The following is a 21535-nucleotide window of genomic DNA, read 5'->3' as shown; positions in this document are numbered from 1 at the left end:
AAGAGGTAGGTATAGTTTCTATAATCCCTTACTGCTCGGGAGTCATGCAGACAGAGGTCACAAGATTTGTGACTTCCCCAATTGCTCCCATAGATAACATCACTATTGCAGAACCTAAGGTTGGTCTTTTGCGATTTTTTCTGACTTTCTGGCAATCTACTGACCTTGCCTGGGCTTGTGACTTGACTCGTGAAACAAATTATCCTGCGGCCCCACCCAGAAGTGGACTCAGCAAAGAAGGACCATTTTCCACACCTCTATAATCTCATCCCCAACCAATAAGCGGCACCCATTCCCTAGTCCCCTGCCTGTCAAATTGTCTATAAAAACTCTAACCTCTGAGCCTCCAGGAAGACTGATCTGACTGATAACTCTGTCTCCCATACGGCCTGTTTTGTGTCAATTAAACTCTTTCTCTAATACAATGCTACAGTCTCAGTGAATTTATTTTTTATTTTTTTATTTTTTTAGATGGAGTCTCGCTCTGTTGCCCAGGCTGGAGTGCAGTGGTGCAATCTCGACTCACTGCAACCTCTGCCTCCTGGGTTCAAGCAATTTTCTGCCTCAGCCTCCAGAGTAGCTGGGATTACAGGCGCCTGCCACCACACCCGGCTAATTTTTTTGTATTTTTAGTAGAGACAGGATTTCACAATCTTGGCGAGGCTGGTCTTGAACTCCTGACCTCGTGATCTACCCACCTAGGCCTCCCAAAGTGCTCGGATTACAGGCATGAGCCACCGCGCCCAGCAGTGAATTTATTTTGTCTGTGCAGTGGGCAAGAAGAACCCACCGGGTGATTACAATTGTTTCCTCATGATTAGATTCGGTTTAAAGGCCAGGCACAGTGGCTCACCCTGTAAATGCAACACTTTGGGAGGCCGAGGCAGAAGGGCCACCTGAGCCCAGGAGTTCGAGACAAGCCTGGGCACCACAGTAAGACCCCAAATCTACAAAAAAATAAAATATTAGCCAGGTGTAGTGGCTCACACCTGTAGCTCCAGTTACTCGAGAGGCTGAGATAGGAGGACCCCTGGAGCCCAGGAGGTCGAGGCTGTAGTGAGCTGTAATTTTGCCACTGCACTCTAGCCTAGGTGACAGAGTGAGACCCTGACTCAAAAGAAAGAAGAATACTACATAAGTTATGTCGTGTACCTCTTATCACATACATTAGGTTGTCCTGCCATTGGGGATACTAAGTTTGAACACCTGCTTAATGTGGAGTTGGCCAGGTCTCTCCACTGACACATTTGTAACCTACAGTTAATTGGCAGGGTGATATTTTGAATATTTCTTGTTCTTAAAAGACAGGCCAAAATAAAGATATGAGCAAGTTTATCTAGAAAGTCTCTTACACGAAATGTATCTTTATACACAGAGTCGCGACTTTATGTGAGATTTAGCTTTTAAAGTCAACAAATCAGGCAAAAATCACATAATGACAAAATTATACACTGAAAAAGCTCTTAAGAAGGGACCACAATAGAGTCTGGCATCTGCTCTCTCAATAAGTTCCAAACAGCTCGTTTCTTGTTTTATACTATGCTTTTCAGAGATCAGTTTTTCAGTGTTTCTCTAGTAAAATATCAAATAAAACAGCTGGCCTACGTTTAAGGGCCCCGATGCATTTAAAAATATACCTTAAAACACCAGCATCACACTGTGTGTGGGCAGGCACAAGGGAACTGGAAACCGCACAGTCACACCCCACAGGTTACACTATCAGCTTTCTTCATGAAATGCACGGGAAAAAGAACCACCTGCACTATTTAAACGGTTATTTCTCTCTTTCTCTTTCCCGCCACCATTTTCCTGAATGGTATTACCAAATCTGTGTAGGTTAAATATGTGTATAATGAGATACACCAGTATTATCATGCTGGCTCTTTCCACCCTGGTAAGAAAATTCACCTTGAGGAAAGGCAACAGAAAAGCCTTTAGAAATAAGTATGTGCTGGCCAGGTGCAGAGGCTCACACCTGTAATCCCACCACTTTAAGAGGCTGAGGTGGGAGCCAGGTGCAGTGGCTCACACCTCTAATCCCAGCACTTTAAGAGGCCAAGGTGGGAGAACTGCTTGAGTCCAGGAGTTTGAAACCAGCCTGGACAGCACAGCAAGACCTATCTCTATAAAAAAAATTTAAGAATTAGCTAAGTATGGTGGTGTATGCCTAGAGTCCTAGCTACTCAGGAGGCTGAGGCAGGAGGATTGCTTGAGACCATTTTGAGGCTGCAGTGAGCTGTAATCATGCCACTACACTCCAGCCTGAGCAACAGAGAAAGACTCTGTCTCAAAAAAAGAGGCCAGGTGCAGTGCCTTATGCCTGTAATCCCAGCACTTTGGCAGGCCGAGGTGGGTGGATCACCTGAGGTCGGGAGTTTGAGACCAGCCTGACCAATATGTGAAACCCCGTCTCTACTAAAAATATGAAAATTAGCCGGGTGTGGTGGCGGGTGCCTGTAATCCCAGCTTCTTTGGAGGCTGAGGCAGGAGAATTGCTTGAACCTGAGAGGCAGAGGTTGCAGTGAGCCAGCATCACACCACTGCACTCCAGCCTGGGCAATAGAGCGAGACTCCATCTCAAAAAAAAAAAAAAAGAAAGAAAAAAAGAAAAGAAATAAGTGTGTGTGGCTGAATAATATGGCCCCAAAACAGGGACCTCAGGATGTTACCAGGTCCAATAGGCCGACTTCTGCTTTGACCTAGATAGACTTGCTAATTATTAGCTAAGGTAATAAAGTCTGTAGTCCCCAGTTTAAAACCATATCAGTTCACTCTAACTCATCTCCCTACTCAAAAGGGCAGAAGCAGACAAAAGACTCCAAGAAATATAATTAAAATATTTCAAGACTACAAAAAAAAATCAATAATGTAATAAGAAACAGGCAAAGAACATGAACAGGCAATCCATAGAAAAGGAAATACACCTGCCCTTAAATATATAAGATGCTAAACACTGGCCGGGTGCAGTGGTTCACACATGTAATCCCAGCACTTTCGGGGGCTGAGGCAGGCGGATCACTTGAGATCAGAAGTTCGAGACCAGCCTGGCCAACATAGCAAAACCCCATCTTACTAAAAATGCAAAAATTAGCCAGGTGTGGTGGCACATGCCTGTAAACCCAGCTCCTTGGGAGGCTGAGGCATGAGAATCGCTTGAACCCAGGAGACAGAGATCGCAGTGAGCCAAGATCACACCACTGCACCCCAGCCTGGGTGACAGAGTGAGACTCTGTCTCAAAAACAAACAAAAAAAAAGATGCTAAACATCATACAGTTGACCTTTAAACAAGAGAGGTTTGAACTATGAGGGTCCACTTTTACATGGATTTTCTCCTACCTTTGCCACCCCAGAGACAACAAAACCAATCCTTCCTCTTCCTCCTCCTCCTCAGCTACTCAACATGAAAATGATGAGGATGAAGACCTTTATGGTGATCCACTTCCACTGAATCAATAGTAAATTGTTTTTCCTCCTTATGATTTTCTTTTCTCTAGCTTATTTTATTGTAAAAATACAGTATATAATACATGTAACATACAAAATACGTGTTAATCAACTGTTTCTGTTTTTTTGTTGTTGTTTTCTTTGAGACGGAATTTCGTTCTTGTTGCCCAGGCTGGAGTGCAATGGTGTGGTTTTGGCTCACAGCAACCTCGGCCTCCTGGGTTGAGGCGGTTCCCCTGCCTCAGCCTCCCAAGTAGCTGGGATTACATGCACCCGCCACCACACCTGACTAATTTTTTTGTGTATTTTTAGTAGAGGCAGGGTTTCACCATGTTGGCCAGGGTGGTCTCGAACTCCTGACCTCAGGAAATCTGTCTGCCTCAGCCTCTCAAAGTGCTGGGATTACAGGCGTGAGCCACCGTACCCAGCCAATCAACTGTTTCTGTTATTGGCAAGGCTTTCAGTCAACAGTAGGGTGTTAGTAAAGTTTTGGGGGAGTCAAAAGTTACATGTGGATTTTTTTACTGAGCAGGGAATCAGCACCCCTGACCCTCATGCTGTTCAAGGGTCAAATGCATAAGTAAAGAAGTGGGAAATAAAACTACACTGAGAACACAAGCTTGCACCAATGAAACAGGCAAAAGTTAAAAGTCTCACAACATTGTGCTGGTAAAGATGCAGGGAAACAGGCACTCTCGCACATTGCTAGGAGAGTATTCCTTCCAAGGAAGGCAATCTGGCTCTCAAAATTACAAAAAAGCATCCCTTGTGGTGTATCTTGGAAGAGACGCACAAGAAACATAATACTGGTTTCTTCCAAGCAAGAGCACTGAAGGACTGCAGGAAAGAATTTTGAACTACAAGAGCCCAGGCACAGTGGCTCACACCTGTAATCCCAGCACTTTGGGAGGCCAAGGCAGGGAGATCATGAGGTCATGAGTTTGAAGCCAGCCTGCCCAATATGGTGAAACCCCATCTCTACTAAAAATACATAAAGTAGCCAGGCGTGGTGGCGCATGCCTGTAGTCTCAGCTACTCAGGAGGCTGAGGCAGAAGAATTGCTTGAACCCGGGAGGCGGAGGTTGCAGTGAGCCAAGATCGTGCCACTGCACTCCATCCTGAGCAACAGAGCAAGACTCCATCTCAAAAAAACAAACAAACAAACAAACAAAAAAGTTAGCCAGGCATGGTGGCACACAACTGTAAGCCCAGCTACCTGGGAGGCTGAGACAGGAGAATGGCTTTAACCTGGGAGGAAGAAGTTGCAGTGAGCCGAGATAGAGCCACTGCACTCCAGCCTGGGTGACAGAGCGAGACTCTGTCTCAAAATATAATAATAAAAAAATTAAAAATTAAGATTTTTAAACTACATGAGCATATTATATAAATAACATTTGCATTTCAAAAATACTCAAGAAAAATATTCCCAAGAGACACAATTTGGCCTCTGGAGGACCAGGCTGAGGGGTCTGAGCTCAGATACTGAGAGCCACTCTCCCATCTGTGACGGCTGCACAGCTATGGAACCCAAAGCAACATTCTCTCGTTCAGGCACTATTTACTGAGGGCCCACTATGTGTCAGGCACTGTTCTAGTGGCTGGGGTAGTTAACAGTGACCAAAGCAGACAAAAATCTCTTACTGTGGCTCTTACACTCTATTGAAGGAGACAGTCAACAAATGAAATAAATTAATTAAACAGGGACAAGGGCTGAGAAGAAAAATATAAAGAAGGGAGGGAAATAGATGTGATGAAGTCAATGAGGAAGGTGGCTTTAGATCAGGGGATCAGGAAGAGGGTGGCTTTTGAGAAAAGGCCTAAGGAAGTAAGGAAGCAAAAAGCATTTCACTCAGAGGGAACGGCAAGTGCAAAGGCCCAGAGGCAGAAGCCTGCCCAGTGTATTCACTGAAGAGCAAGGAGGCTGGTGCAGAGAGAATGTAGACCAGGAACAGGAGATGAGAAATGCGGGGTGGGGAAGGGTCACATCACATGGGAGCTTTGGCTTCTACTGTGAAATGGAGCACCCTTGAATGGTTTGAGCAGAGGAGTGACAAGAGCCAGCTTACATTTTTTTTTTTTTTTTTTTGAGACGTGGTCTCGCTCCGCTCTGTTGCCTGTGCTGGAGTGCAGTGGCACAATCACAGCTTACTGCAGCCTCGAACTCCTAGGTTCAAGTGATCCTCCTGCCTCAGCCTCTGATTTTTTTTTTTTAGAGATGGGGGTCTTGCTCTGTTGCTCAGGCTGGTCTCAAACTCCTGAGCTCAGGTGATCCTCCTGCTTTGGCCTCCCAAAGTGCTGATATTACAGGCATGAGCCACCACTCCTGGCCCCAGTTTACATTTTAACAAGATCACTGGCTGCTGAGTGACCAACAGACTGAAGGAGGGCAAAGTGCAGAAGCAGAGAGACAGGACAGGAGGCTACTGCCTTAACTCAGGGTGGAGACAATGGTGGCCTGGACTAGGCTGGGACCTAGGGATGGTGAGAAGTGGCTAAATTTTGAGTGATACATTTTGAAGAGTGAGTCATCAGATATGCTGATGGGTTGATACAGACAATGAGGAAGAAAAACCAGGACCTCAGCTACAGACAGACTAAATTTTAGATGTTTACTAAATATTCAAGTGAAGGTAACAAACTGGCTACTGGTTATAAATCAGGAGTTCAGAGGAAAAGCCCAGAGGAGTGATCTTCTACTGGTGGCATTTAAAGCCAGAGGTTGGATGAAGCACCCAGGGAGTGAGTGTAGGTAGCAACGAGCCCCAGGGCATGAAGAGATCACCATTTTATTTTATTCAGTTTTCATTTTATTTTGTTTTTGGGACAGGGTCTCACCCTGTCGCCCAGGCTGAGTGCAGTGGTGCGATCACAGCTCACTGCAGCCTTGAACTCCCAGGTTCAAGCGATCCTCCCACTTCAGCCTCCTTAGTAGCTGGGACCAGTTAGCATGCACCACTATGCCTGGCTAATTATTTTATGTTCTGTAGAGACAGGGCTTCCCTACGTTTCCCAGGCTGGTCTTGAACTTCTGGGCTTAAGGGATCCTCCTGCCTCAGCCTCCCAAAGTGCTGAATTACAGGCGTAAGCCACTGTACCTGGCCTGAAATCACCATTTTAGACAATTTTAGCCAAAAGTTCCTTATGTTCCTGCTCCTTTATTTTCTTTCTTCTTCAAGAATTACAGCTACAAGATGACAATCCCATGAGAATAAATAATTAACACATGTAAACTATTTCACAAAATTTGGCTCCCCAGACGAAGGTGTGGTTAGATTCCCCCTCTTCCCTGGGCATAGACAAGATAAAGATATTATACAGTGCCACTCACCTTTCAAAGTGAGCTGAGACTTCTCAAAAGGCAGGGCCACTCCTGCCCGGCTAGAGCTGGCAGATGCCATATCATCACCGTGAAGCTGTAAGACAAACAGAAAAGAGAATTTAGAGAATATCTGATAAGACAGAGGAGTTGAACTCAATTTTAATATTTAAGCTTAAAGAAACAGAGGCAAGAAAATAGAAACGTCCAAGCAACTGCAACCAGGGTATAGTTTGTCTTATAATGACTTAATGAACCTGGACAGGTCTTAGGAGAGACTAGAAAGGACACAGGACTGTTATAGCAAAGTCTAGAGGAGGCAGAGTCTACTGAGACATCTCCGCCAGGCGTGGTGACTCACGTCTGTAATTCCAGCACTTTGGGAGGCCGAGACGACCAGATCACCTGAGGTCAGGAGTTTGAGACCAGCCTGACCAACATGGCAAAACTCCGTCTCTACTAAAAAATACAAAATTATCCAGGCATGGTGGCGCATGCCTGTAATCCCAGCAACTCCAGAGGCTGAGGCAGGAGAATCACTTGAACCCAGGAGGCGGAGGTTGCAGTGAGCCAAGATCAGCCATTGCACTCCAGCCTGGGCGACAAGAGCGAAACTCCATCTCAAAAAAAAAAAAAAAAAAAAAAAAGATTGGCTGGGCGCGGTGGTCACGCCTGTAATCCCAGCACTTTGGGAGGTGGGTGGATTACGAGGTCAGGAGTTCAAGACCAGTCTGGCCAAGATGATGAAATCCCATCTCTACTAAAAATACAAAAAAATTAGCCAAGTGTGGTGATGGGTGCCTGTAATCCCAGCTACTCAGGAGGGTGAGGCAAAGAACTGCTTGATCCCGGGAGGTGGAGGGTGCAGTGAGCCAAGATCGTGCCACTGCACTCCAGCCTGGGCGACAGAGCAAGACTGTCTCAAAAAAAGAAGAAAAAAAAAAGACATCTCCAAAAAGAACATCACAGATTCACAGCAGAAAGACAGCTAATCTAGTGTGCTACCTGTGGAGCAAGTTTGCTGCAAACATCTCAAGGAGGGTCTCTGGCCAAATGAGTAGAATCTGATAGTAATCCTTGCTAAAAGTATAAGGCAAAAAAAAAAGGGGGAAAGAGAAAAAGAAGACAACTAACACAATTCTTTAAATGGGTAGGCTGGGTGCAGTGGCTCATGTCTGTAATCCCAGCACTTTGGGAGGCCAAGACAGGTGGATCATCTGAGGTCAGGAGCTCGAGACCAGCCTGGCCATAATGATGAAATCCCATCTATACTAAAAAACAAAAAATCTATCAGGCATGGTAGTGGGTGCCTGTAATCCCAGCTACTCGGGAGGCTGAGGCAGGAGAATCGCTTGAACTCGCAAAGCGGAGGTTGCAGTGGGCCGAGACTGTGCCACTGCACTCCAGCCTGGATGATAGAGTGAGACTCTGTCTCAAAAAAAAACAAAAAGATGTGCAGCATCATTCGCCATGAGGTGTCCCTGTCATTCTGTCTTGGCTAGAAGCAAGTCTATCTTGTACTTTGAATGGATCTTTTACTTGTATGTGATTTTGGAACATCATCATTTGACATTTGAAAAATATTGGTTCATTGAGTTCTGCAGATTTTCCAAATGTTGACACATTTCATTATGCAATATCCAAAAGTCACATTTGTGAATGTCACCACTGATCTCATCAGACAAGTCTTTAAGCATTGGGAAGCCACTGAGCTCTTGGTAGTAGGTAAAAGCATTCCAAAAGTCTAACTTTCACTTGAAACCTTTCACTTAAAAACTCATATCCGCTCCCCTTCCTCCCTCCTTCCATCATCTCTGCTACCTTGTCTTTTGTCTTTTTTTTTTTTTTTTTTTTTTTTGAGACAGAGTCTCACTCCGTCACCTAAGCTGGAGTGGTACAGTAGCATGATCTCGGCTCACTGCAACCTCTACCTCCCAAGTTGAAGTGATTCTTGTGCCTCAGCCTTCTGAGTAGCTGGAATTAGAGGCACCAGCACCACCTGGCTAATTTTTGTATTTTTAGTAGAGATGGGGTTTCGCCACGTTGGCCAAGCTGGTCTCGAACTCCTAACCTCAAGTGATCCGCCTGCCTCAACCTCCCAAAGTGCTGGGATTACAGGTGTGAGCCACTGCACTCGACCACTCTTTCTTTAAAAAAAAAAAAACTCACATTTTATCATTGGTAACAAATACTGTGTTGTTTTCCTCGAAGTGTCGGGCTCACTTCATTCGTTTTCAAGAAAAGGCTTGCCAAACACCCAAATCTAGTAACACGTTTGTCTGTTAGATGTTTAAGTAAAAATGGTACTTCACCCAAAAAGCAATTAATTCAGCTCTCAATTCAAACAACCGTGCTTTTTCCCAACACACCATTATACTTCAACAGGCGGCAGAAGAGCTTTTGGAGTACTGCCCATTTCAGCACACAGAATATTAAAAAGACGTGCTCAGGAGTCAAGACTTCACAAAATTAATGAATTTTACCACTTTATCAAGGACATTCTCAGGCGAACCTGGCTTTTTCTTTTCTTTATACTGAGAGTATGTGTGGTGAAGGATACCATGATCACAGCAACAGCCCAACTGGTGCTAGCACCAACTGCTTTACTCACCGTTGCTTCTGGAACATTGGTGCAAATGGGATCACAGTGAAAAGGCAAATGTTAATGTCATTATGAAAATAGTTTGGCCAGGCACAGTGGCTCACGCCTGTATTCCCAGCGCTTTGGGAGGCCAAGGTGGGTGGATCACCTGAGGTTAGGAGTTCGAGACCAGCCTGACCAACATGGTGAAACCCCGTCTCTACTAAAAATACAAAATTTAGCCGGGCATGGTGGCGGGCGCCTGTAATCTCAGCTATTTGGGAGGCTGAGGCAGGAGAATCACTTGAACCTGGGAGGCAGAGGTTGCAGTGTGCCGAGATCATGCCACTGCACTCCAGCCCGGGCGACAGCAAGACTCCGTCTCAGAAAAAAAAAAAAAAAAAAGAAAAAAGAAAAGAAAGAAAAAGAAAATAGTTTTAACCTTGCAAAACCCTAAAAGAGTCTGGGAGGCCTCCCAATGTCTGAGGACCACACTTGAGAACTGATGCTGTTAAATTCTTGTGCCTTTGTATCTTATGTTTTTTAGAGATGGTATCTCACTCTGTCGCTCATGCTAGGAGTGCAGTGGCATGAACATGCTCAGTGCAGCCTTGAATTCCTAGACTCGAGCAATCCTCTCACCTTGGCCTCCTGAATAGCTGGGACTACAGATGTGCCACCACAACTCTAGTATTTTGTTGTTGTTGTTGTAGAGACGGGGTCTCACTACGTTGCCCAGGCTAGTCTCAAACTCCTGGCTTCAAGCTATCCTTCTGCCGCAGCCTCCCAAAGTGCTGGGACTACAAGCATGAGCCACCAAGCCTGGCCAAAATTCCTGTTCTATTCAACATCATTAATACCTTCTGTCACTCTATTTGTATGTGACCTCTCTCCCTGACTTCCCATTTTCTTTTTTTTCTTCAATATTATTATTGTTACTATTTAGACACAGGGTCTGGCTGTATTGCCCAGGCTAGAGTACAGTGGCTATTCACAGGCATAATCATGGCTCACAGCAGCCTCGAACTTCGGCACTCAAAGGATCTCCCTGCCTCAGCCTCCTGAGTAGCTGGAAATACAGGATCGGACCACCAAGCCCAGTGCCTGACTTATCTTAAAGAGTTGTTCAGCTTTAAAACATGGTTATTAACTCACCATATTACTCTAAGAATGAAAGCCCTTGGCCAGGCAAGGTGGCTCACGCCTGTAATCCCAGCACTTTGGGAGGCCAACGCAGGCAGATCACTTGAGGTCAGGAGTTCGAGACCAACCCAGCCAACATGATGAAACCCCATCTGTACTAAAAATACAAGAATTAGCCGGACATGGTGGCACGCGCCTGTAATCCCAGCTATCTGGAGGCTGAGGCAGGAGAATCGCCTGAACCTGGGAAGCAGAGGTTGGAGTGAGCTGAGATCACGCCAATGCACTCCAGCCTGGGGGAGAGAGTGAAACTCCATCTCAAAAAAAAAAAAAAAAGGACAAAAGCCCTTTATATGAGAATTAAATATAGCTACAGGAGAGGCACAGTAGCTCACATTTGTAATCCCAGCACACTGGGAGGCTGAAGCAAGAGGATCATGTGAGCCCAGGAATTCAAGACCAGCCTGAGCAACATAGTGAGACCTTGGCTCTATTTTATAATTTAATTTAAACTTAAATAAATGTAGCTACGGCTAAGTGACAATGATTTTGACATTTTCCATAGCTAAAGTCAAACAATGTCACGCTCCAAGATTTTTAGCAAACTCGAACAGAATTTGTCTTATTTATGTGATATATCCAGTTTCCAAAAAGATTTAAAGTGGCTAGTTTTTCTAGACTAGTCTGTAATAAGCGTTTCACTTCCAGTGGAAACCTCTGAAATGGTACTTAGCAAATGGAATACAATACCAAACTCTTCTTATCAAGAGCTCCAGAGAGACCTCCAGGTTACCAGATCCCATAGCGATTCTCCGTCTCCTCTTACATGACTGACCTACTGGCAGCATCTGACACAACTGATCACCCTTTCATTCTTTAACCGCTTTTTTCCCTCAGCTCTCAGGACACCAGTCCTGCCTCACCCTCCTCCTGCCCCACCTGAGCCTTCTTCGTTGGCTCCTGCCCCCTCCTCAACCTCAAGCAATCAATGTTCTACCTCTTCTCAGTTACCTCATCCTGTCTCAGGCTTTGAATGTCATCCCTTTGTTTGTTTGTCTGTCTGTCTGTTTGTTTGAGATGGAGTCTCGCTCTGTCACCCAGGCTGGAGTGCAGTGGCATTATCTCGGCTCACTGCAACCTCTGCCTCCCAGATTTGAGAGATTCTCCTGCCTCAGCATCCCGAGTAGCTGGGATTACAGGCACCCGCTACCATGCCCAGCTAATTTTTGTATTTTTAGTAAAGACAGGGTTTCACCATGTTGGCCAGGCTGGTCTCGAACTCCTGACCTCAGGTGATCCACCCACCTCAGCCTCCCAAAGTGCTGGGATTACAGGCATGAGCCACCACGCCCGGTTCCGGAAATTTAATCTTAACAGTATTGAGAGGTGGGGCCTTGAAGAGGCGATTGGATCATGAGGGCAGATTGATGTTACTTCAGGGCTGGGGCCATTATCTCAAGAGCAGGTTTGTTATAAAAGCAAGTTCAGCCCCTCACATTTCTCTCTAGCTCTCCTGCCTTTCCTTCCACTTGGGATGTGGAGTACAAAGGCCCTCGCCAGGATATGGGCCCTCCACCTTAGACTTCTCAGACTCAAATACAAAGAATAAATCTCTTTTCTTTATAAATTACCTAGTCTCTTTATAAATTATCCCGTTTCTATTACCCAGTTATGGAAACACAAAATGAACTAAGACACCGTCTAACTCAGAGTAAAAGCCAGCGGGCACCTATAATCCCAGCACTTCGGGAGGCTGAGGCGGGCGGATCACCCTGTGCTCAGGAGTTCAAGACCAGCCTGGGCAACATGGTCAAACTCCATCTCTCCAAAGAAAATACAAAAATTAGCTGGGTGTGATGGCACATGCCTGCGGACCCAGCTAATCAGGACCACAGAGTTGGGAGGATCACTTGAGCCCAGGAGGTCAAGGCTGCAGTGAGCCACGATTGTGCCACCGCACTCCAGCCTAGGTGACACAGTGAGACCCTGTTTGAAAAACAAACAAACAAAAAAGAGTAAAAGCCAAAGACCCGCAAATGACCTTTGACGTCCTATGCAATACCTTCCCCCCATTTCCACACCCCTCTCTGACCTCACGGCCCACTTCCTGCTCCCCAGTATCCCCCCACCCTCATCATGCTGTGACTACTGCCACACAGGCCTCCTCACTGTTCAACTATCCCTTGAACGTGCAGACAGACTCCCATCTCAGTTCTTTTTTTTCCTTTTTTAAAGTCAAATTTAGCACTCGGGGGTTGTATACAAACTTTAGTGACACTAATGTTAATAAGTTCTGATAACCCACTACCATGGGACCAACCTGTTTTTTTGAGACAGGGTCTGGCTCTGTTACCCAGGATGGAGTGCAGTGACACGATCATAGCTCACTACAACCTTGACCTCCTGGGTTCCAGTGATCCTTCCGCCTCAGCCTCCTGAGTAGCTGGGACTACAGGCATTTGCCACCACATCCAGCTAATTTTTTTCCTTTTTTATTTATTTATGTATTTATTTTTTGTAGAGATAGGATCTCACCATCTTGCCCAGGCCAGTCTTGAACTCCTGGCCTCAGGCAATCCTCCCAGCCCCACCTTCCAAAGTGCTGGGATTACAGGCATGAGCCATTTCACCAGGCCAAAAAGATGATGTTTTGACTCCCTTAGACTAAATTTGTCTCGGCAAAGCAGTAAAAAGATCAACTCTCTTTGCTACCCATCAGATTAGAAAGAGATGAGAAGCCTGACAATTAGTGTTGCAGAGAAGTCTCACATGCCTGTGGAGGCAGCGCACATTAGATGGCAACTGACGACCTCCGGCAGAGTTAAAGACACGTAATTCTGGACGTACCAGGATTCTACTCCCAGGCATTTGCAGGGGGAGAAATTCTCCAACACACACAGACGAGGCCATGTTCAAGGATGTTCATCATAGCAGTATTTGTAATGGTAAAAAATTATAAACAACTTAAATACCCATCAGTGAGGGAATGGATAAATTGTGATATATTTCTAAAATGGAATGCTATATAGTACCTGAAATACATGAATTTAATCCACATGTACAAATCCCAAACGATAATGCCAAGAGGGAAAAAAAAAAAAAAGGCAGGTGGCAGCCTTAGTACGATGTCTTTGGTGTACACTTGAACTTACATAAAACAACTGTATATGTTGTTGTTGTGGACACACAAATGTTTAAAAGTATAAAAGCACGACGGGAAGGAACCACACCAAGTTCAGAACAAAAGTTCCCTCTAGGGTTGGGGAGGAGGGAGCAGAGAACTGGAGTGAGGAAAGAGACCAAAGGAACCTCAACTGTATCTGCAACATTTTATCTTTCAAAGAAAAAAGTTCTGGAGCAAATATGGCAAAATGTTCATATTCATTAAATCCAGATGGTGGTTTTTATGACTGTTTGTTATCTTCATCTCTAACCATTTTATATGTTTGATCTCTTTCATAATTGAACAATAATTTTAAGGGGAAGCAAAAGATCATATCTTGAATAATGCAGGAAAGATAATAAATATTATAAATTGAGCCTTGGGGCTTTTAGTTAACAGGGGTTAAAGCACTAAAAGCTAGAAATCCATTATTTACAGACTTTAAAAATAAAAGAATATTTTAGAAATCTTTACTTCTATTGGTACTCTTTCTTTCCTAAGGCAACTCAACTAATGGTAGTTTTTCAACTACCTTTTTCTCCTGAACTGTAGCAGTTTTGAGCCTTTGGTCCTGACTCTTAGAGAATGAAACTCGAAGCCCATACATGGCCTGTTCAACAGGAGAAAGACCAGACTTTTTGATCTACACTTCAGGGCCGCAAAACTAAAACAATCAGATAAATTCTAAAGAAGGCTCAGAAGGAACAAAGCCAACTGGGAAGGCAGGAGAAACAGGGTAGATAACATCACCATGTTTTCTTTCTCCAGTGTCTTTTAAAATTGCAGTCCACTGCTTATTAACAGTAATCCATGTTATTCTATAGAGCTTTGTCTGGAGTTCCAGATCTAATGAGCAAGATACCACCCTGACATTACATAATGTAGGCATTTGGAATTGTAAAACCTTTCCAGTTGATGCATAAAGAAAAATAACTGGCCGGGGCCACGCACAGTGGCTCACGCCTGTAATCCCAGAACTTTGGGAGGCTGAGGCAGGTGGATCACCTGAGGTCAGAAGTTTGAGACCAGCCTGGCCAACATGGCGAAACCCCATCTCTACTAAAAATATAACAAATTAGCCGGGCGCGGTGGCGGGCGCCTGTAATCCCAGCTATTTGGGAGGCTGAGGCAGGAGAATTGCTTGAACCCAGGAGGTGGAGGTTGCAGTGAGCCAAGATTGCACCATTGCACTCCAGCCTGGGCAACAGAGAAAGACTCCATCTCAAAAAATAAATAAATAAATAACCAGCCAGGTGTGATAGCTCACACCTGTAATCCCAGCACTTTGGGAGGCTCAGGCAGGCGGATCACTTGAGGGCAGGAGTTCGAGACCAGCCTGGCCAACATGGTGAGACCCTGTCTCTATGAAAAACACAAAAATTAGCCAGGAGTGGTGGCACAATTATAATCCCAGCTACTCGGGAGGCTGAGGCAGGAGAATCACTTGAACCCAGGAGGCGGACATTGCAGTGAGCCGAGATCGCGCCACTGCACTCTAGCCTGGGTGACAGAGCAAGACTCTGTCTCAAGAAAAATAACTGTAACTATAGAAAGAAACAGATCCCATCCCCATCAAAGTACTTTCGACCTCTTAGCTTTTGCCTCCCATCTTAGACAAGGTTCCTAATGCGTATTAGGTCCAAATCCCCACTATCCACTACAAGAAGCTTAGGAAACCTGAGGTCCAGACTTTACACTCTGTCTCAGCAACACAAACAGATGACTCTGTACGTGTACTCAAGTAATTTCTCCCCTGCTAATAGCCATGGAAAGTAATTGCATCCTAATCACTCCAAAACTCTGAGTGAGCATAAGCTTTGCTGGAAGAGGGAGAAGGGGGTCAATGTTTAAAATATAACTAAGGGTTACCAGATGAACAAAGTATTTCATTATTGAAGAAACTAATGGACTTATTGGGAGGGGGACGGGAAAGTCAAAATGTCCCCCTTTACTAAGTCTGGTAGATCTACTGAAATTTCTCAAAAAAAAAAATATATATATATATTTATAGTATAAGTATGTGTGTGTATGTATATATGTGTGTGTGTATATCTATGTATATATGTGTGTGTGTGTGTGTGTGTGTATACACACACACACACATATTTCAGACAGGGTTTCACTCTGTCACCCCAAGCTAGAGTGCAGTGGCACAATCATGCCTCACTGCAGCCTCAACCTCCTGGGCTCAAGCAATCCTCTCACCTCAGCCTTCTAAAAGGCTGGGACTACAGGCACCAGCCACCAGACTCACCTAATTTTTTAAATTTTTTGTACAGATGAAGGGGGTCCCTATGTTGTTCAGGCTGATCTGGAACTCTTGAGCTCAGGCGATCCTCCCATCTCAGCCTCCCAAAGTGATGGGATTACAAGCATGAGCTACCACACTTGGTCTCAAAAATACAAATATTTATATATAATATGAATACAAACAACATATTTCCTCTGAACTTATCCTCTACATAAATCTTGACAAGCATTTTAAAAATAAAATATAAACTAATAGGATAGAAACTATAAAAGTTGTATACCAAAGTATAATAAATAAAAAGATTTTTTAAAAAGAAAATATAGGCCAAGCACAGTGGCTCACGCCTGTAATCCCAACACTTTGGGAGGCTGAGGCAGGTGAATTGCTTGAGGTCAGGAGTTCGAGACCAGCCTGGCCAACAGGGTGAAACCCCATCTCTACTAAAAACACAAAAATTAGCTGGTCATGGTGGCAGGTGCCTGTAATCCCAGTTACTAAGGAGGCTGAGGCAGAAGAATTGCTTGAACCCAGGAGGCGGAGGTTGCAATGAGCCAAGACCGCACAACTGCACTCCAGCCTGGGTGACAGAGTGAGACTCCGTTTAAAAAAAAAGAAAATATAAAAGTATATCACACATTAAGGAAAGTATTATTTCACAAAAAGTTTTACCAAATAAATATACATGTACATATACAAAATATGTGCATATATGATATATGTATATTGTATATACACACATGTATATATAAATCCATATGTTTTAAGATAAATATATATACATATATATACACACACACACATATACTGTTTTAAGATATAAAATGTATGTCTTACTAAAGGTTGCAGTCAAAAAAGCTTGAGACTACTTGTCTACAACAATCCCATCTAAGGTAGGGTTTTAGATTAAACAAACACTACAGAACCCAATAAGCAAATACTACACTGGGGACTAACTTCATTCAGAGAAATGTCATCAGTTTATTATCATTATTTTATTTTATTTTATTTTATTTTGAGACAGAATTTCGCTCTTGTTGCCCAGGCTGGAGTGTGATGGCATGATCTCGGCTCACCACAACCTCCGCCTCCCAGGTTCAAGCAATTCTCCCGCCTCACCCTCCAGAGTAGCTGGGATTACAGGCATGCACCACCATGCCCGGCTAATTTTTTGTATTTTTAGTAGAGATGGGGTATCTCCATGTTGAGGCTGGTCTCGAACTCCTGACCTCAGGTGATCCGCCCGCCTCAGCCTCCCAAAGTGCTGGGATTACAGGCGTGAGCCACCATGCCCGGCCTATTATCATTATAAGTTAAGAAATTTCCCACATCTAGGTAAAACAATCTCTAGAGCTTAGATAAGAGGCATTCGTTCATTTGACAAATATTTATTGAGCATCTATTATGTACTCTGCACTGGTTTTGGTGCTAGTGATATACTGGTGAATAAAACAGAAAAAAAAAATCCTTCTTTACAAGATTCTCCTGGTAGAGTCAGGAAAGATCCCCTCCTAGCTCTAGTTGTGGGAAGTAACCATAGTGAAATATGCTCAGAGCAATGGCCTACTCTCCAGGGAAAAAGACTTTACCAGAGCCTTATCCTACCTGGTGGAAGAGAATTCCCCTGACTCCAGCCCTCTTTGGCCTTTCTGTTTCATCTAAGGGAAGAAAAACAGTTAAATACAAGGGACAGTCATAGCCTGGGACACAGGCCCACTAAAAGACGAGGATTTGACCATGAGGCTATAGAATGCTTCCCCTCCCCCATACTTTGCTGTCACACCAACAGGGCTCCAGTACAATAACAGGGAATTAGGGCTGAAAGGCATACACTGTATTTAAGAAGGAGTTTCTAGGGAAAACCAAAGATAACAGGGGAGACAGAAACAAGGACACTAGAGGAATTTGAAGCCTCAGATACCTACAGTTACAGCAATCATAAAACACAGACCAACTCTTAGCCAGATTAACATGAAACGCCATACTAACAATACTAATGGCCTATTTACCTCATTTCCTATTACCTAATACAGCATGTCCAGCTTTCTTTTTAAACAAGAACTAGGGAGGGGTAAGGAAGAGGAGCTGGTCAGCAGGAAGAAGGTCAATGTCTAGCTCTCAATTAAAAATTACAAAACACACTAAAAGGCAAGAAGAAACAGTGTGAAAAAGAGATAAAACAAGCATCAGAACCTGACTCAGATAGGACACATTTTAGAATAATCAAACAGGTAATGCAAAATAACTATGATTACTAGGTTCAGGGCTCTAACGGAAACAGCAGACAACACACAAGAATAGATGGGCAATGTAAGGAGAGATACAGAAACTGTAAGAGTCAACAAAAAATGCTAGAAATCATAAACACTATAATAGAAGTGAAGAAAGCCTCGATGGGCTCATCAGTAGACAGGACATGGCTGATGGGGTTTAAGATACCTTACCCCAAAACATGACACCTTGGCATTTAAGAAAGCAGGAAAAGCAGGAAGTCACTCTCAGCTTCCTCTCACCCTTCTCCCATAAAGCAGGTCATAAAGCCTATGAAAGATTTTCTGACCTTCCCCTGAAACAGGTCATATGACCCTCCTTTGAGAGATGCCCTCCTTATACCACAAGGAAAGGAATATCCTTCTCTGAAGACAAAAGGAAGGACACAGAGAAGAATCTGAACAAATAGGACTTGTTAAATTTCCCCCAGTGTATTACCAGTCAATCATACCCCTTTTGTCCAATCATATTTCTCCATGATTGTCCACTCTTCATCAAACCTAAACATAAATACACATTATATGTTTCTCCAAGTCTTAGTCATGTAAATTTATATTATATAAATTTGCATGCTTTTCACTTTTTCTTTTCTTTCTTTTTTTTTTTTTTTGAGACAGAGTCTTGCTCTGTCACCCAGGCTGGAGTGCTGTGGCGTGATCTTAGCTCACTGCAACCTCCACCTCCCAGATTCAAGTGATTCTCATGCCTCAGCCTCCTGAGTAGCTAGGGTTACAGGCACATGCCACCATGCCCACCTAATTTTGGTATTTTTAGTAGAGATAGGATTTTACCAAGTTGGCCAGACTGGTCTTGAACTCCTAGGCTCAAGCCATCCTCCTGCCTTGGCCTCCCAAAGTGATGGGATTATAAACTTAAGCCACAGCACCCGGCCAAAACAGAAATTAAAAAGGCACAAACAGGAAGATCTCACTGAGAAGTTGACATTTGAGCAAAGATCTGAAGAAGCTGAAGGAAGAAACTGAGAGTATCTGCAAAACATTCAGATAGATAAAAGGGTATAATGGCCAGCTGTGGTGGCTCATGCATGTAATCCCAGCACCTTAGGAGGCCAAGTCAGGTGGATCACTTGAGTCCAGGAGTTCGAGACCAGCCTGAACAATACGGCAAAACCTCGTCTCAACAAAAACCACAAAAATTAGCCATGGTGGCACATGCCTGTAGTCACAGTTACTCAGGAGGCTGAGGTGGGAGGATCGCTTGAGCCTGGGAGGTCGAGGCTGCAATGAGCTATGATCATGCCACTGCACTCCAGCACAGGTGACAGAGCAAGACCCTGTCTCAAAAAAAAAAATGCTGTTGAGATGACAGCATGTCTGGGGAATACAAGGAAGGAAAGGGGTCAATGTTGGGGGGAAACGTAAGACGGGAAGAATAACAATAAGATAACAGATGTAATTGAATGTGTAGAGTTAGGTTAAATTATCCTTAATGAAGGATCAAATGCCTTGGAGCAGTGGTTCTCCATGCTTTCTAGACATCTGAATTATCTGGGGAGCATTAAAAAAAAAACAACACTGACCACCAAACCCTACCCTCAGAGATTCCCATTTAATTGGTCTGGGGTGGGCCAGGGACAGCTGTGTTATTTAAAAATTCCCCAAGTGATCCTAACGTGAAGCTGGGTTGAGGACCACTGGTTTAGTGTTAACGAATTTGTTGAAACCTCAACTAATGTGACTGCACTAAAAGGAGTACTTTAGACCTCAGCTAATTTGGCTGAACTAAAAAAGATGCAAAAAATTTGCATAGAGAATTATGCAAATGAAAAACTGGGGCAGCCGGGTATAGTGGCTCATGCCTGTAATCCAAGCACTTTGGGAGGCTGATGCGGGCAGACTGCTTGAGCCCAGGAATTCGAGACCAGTCTAGGCAACATGGAGAAACCCCATTTCTACAAAAAATACAAAAAATTAGTCAGACATGGTGATGCATGCCTGTAGTCTCCGCTACTCGGGAGGCTGAGGTGGGAAATCACCAGAACCCAAGAAGTCGAGGCTGCAGTGAGCCGTAATCACTCCACTGCACTCCAGCCTGAGCAACAGAGGAAGACCCTGTTTCAAAAGAAAAAAAAAAGGAGGCTGGGCATGGTGGCTCATGCCTGTAATCCTAGCACTTTGGGAGGCCGAGGTGGGTAGACCACATGAGGTCAAGAGTTCGAGATCAGCCTGGCCAACATAGTGAAACCCAATCTCTACTAAAAATAAAAAAATTATCTGGGCATGTAGTGGGCGCCTGTAATCTCAGCTACTCGGGAGGCTGAGGCAGGAGAATCACTTGAACCTGGGAGGCGAAGGTTGCAGTGAGCCGAGATCGTGCCATTGCGTTCCAGCCCGAGCGACAGCGTGAGACTCACCTCAAAAAAAAAAAAAAAAGGAGCAATGTGTATCGGTAGGAACAGAATACAATGAAGGAGCTCCCCGTCAGGACTGTTGCTAAGGAAACAAAGTAGTAGCGACACTAGCGACTTCCTAGAGGCCAGTTCTTCCCTTAGCCTTCCAGGAGCTCTCAATACACACAGCAGATTACACATACATTTATCTTTGTTCCCTTCTCAAACTCCATCGAAATGACAGGAAAGCAATACAAAAAGGTGAAAACCCACAGAAAGAGGGAAAAAAACACAACAGAAATAGCAGCAAAATTTTGGAAAATGGTTCCAGTGTGTCAAAACTGAAACTTAGCTGCCCACAAGAGAGGTCAACAGAAGGCAACTGGACTGGCAATGAAGAATTCCAGAAAGGGTCAATCACTGGTGGTGAGGCAGGAGGGAGAACTCGACTCAGGACCAGACTGAAGACTGGCTGGAACAGGGAAGAGGCACCAAAAGCACCTCCCCACAAGACACACGCACCAGTGCCATGACAGTGTGCCAATGCCATGGTAATGCCCCAGAAGTTACCACTTTTCTAGAAATATCTAATCGCCCACCCTTTAATTTACATATAATTAAAACTGGGTATAAATATGACAGCAAAACTGCCCCTGAGCTGCTACTTGGGACACACTGCCTATAGCGTAGCCCTGCTCTGCAGGAGCAGTCACGAAGCTGTAACTCTGCGGCCTCAGTAAAGCTGTTTTCTTCTACTACCAGCTTGCCCTTGAATTCTTTCCAGGGCAAAGCCAAGAACCCACCCAGACTAACCCCCAGTTTTGGGGCTCACCTGCCCTGAATCAGTGGTGCCAGTTACCTCTGAAAGTAAGGGCAGAAGTGGGGCTAAAAACAGAAGGACTAGCAAAAGCCTATCTTGGGAACGATTAGAGTCCCAGAGTCCCCTCCCCACCCAGTTCAACTAAGCAGTTGCCCCTTCCTAATCCCAAGCAGTGACTTTTAGTCCAGCACTTTGGGA

At 44.4% G+C, this 21535-nt stretch overlaps 1 protein-coding gene across 2 annotated transcripts in view; it reads right to left on the bottom strand.

Moving 5' to 3' along the window:
* WWP2 (WW domain containing E3 ubiquitin protein ligase 2) overlaps positions 1-21535 on the bottom strand; it is a 188404-nt gene that overhangs the window by 156214 nt on the left and 10655 nt on the right. Inside the window, exons 2-3 of one of the 2 annotated variants that reach the window (XM_032157791.2) lie at positions 17502-17554; positions 6774-6858 (exon numbers count right to left, since the gene is read on the bottom strand). In XM_032157791.2, the coding sequence (XP_032013682.1) occupies positions 6774-6843 (70 nt within the window). In that variant the 5' untranslated portion in view covers positions 6844-6858; positions 17502-17554. The remainder of the gene's footprint in view (positions 1-6773; positions 6859-17501; positions 17555-21535) is intronic. The other variant, XM_032157790.2, reaches the window with a different exon arrangement.

Source organism: Hylobates moloch, unplaced genomic scaffold (genome assembly GCF_009828535.3).
Source record: "Hylobates moloch isolate HMO894 unplaced genomic scaffold, HMol_V3 SCAFFOLD_6, whole genome shotgun sequence".
NCBI lineage: Eukaryota > Metazoa > Chordata > Mammalia > Primates > Hylobatidae > Hylobates > Hylobates moloch.
Note: the sequence above shows the minus strand (reverse complement) of the source record. Positions and strands in the feature narration are given on the sequence as shown.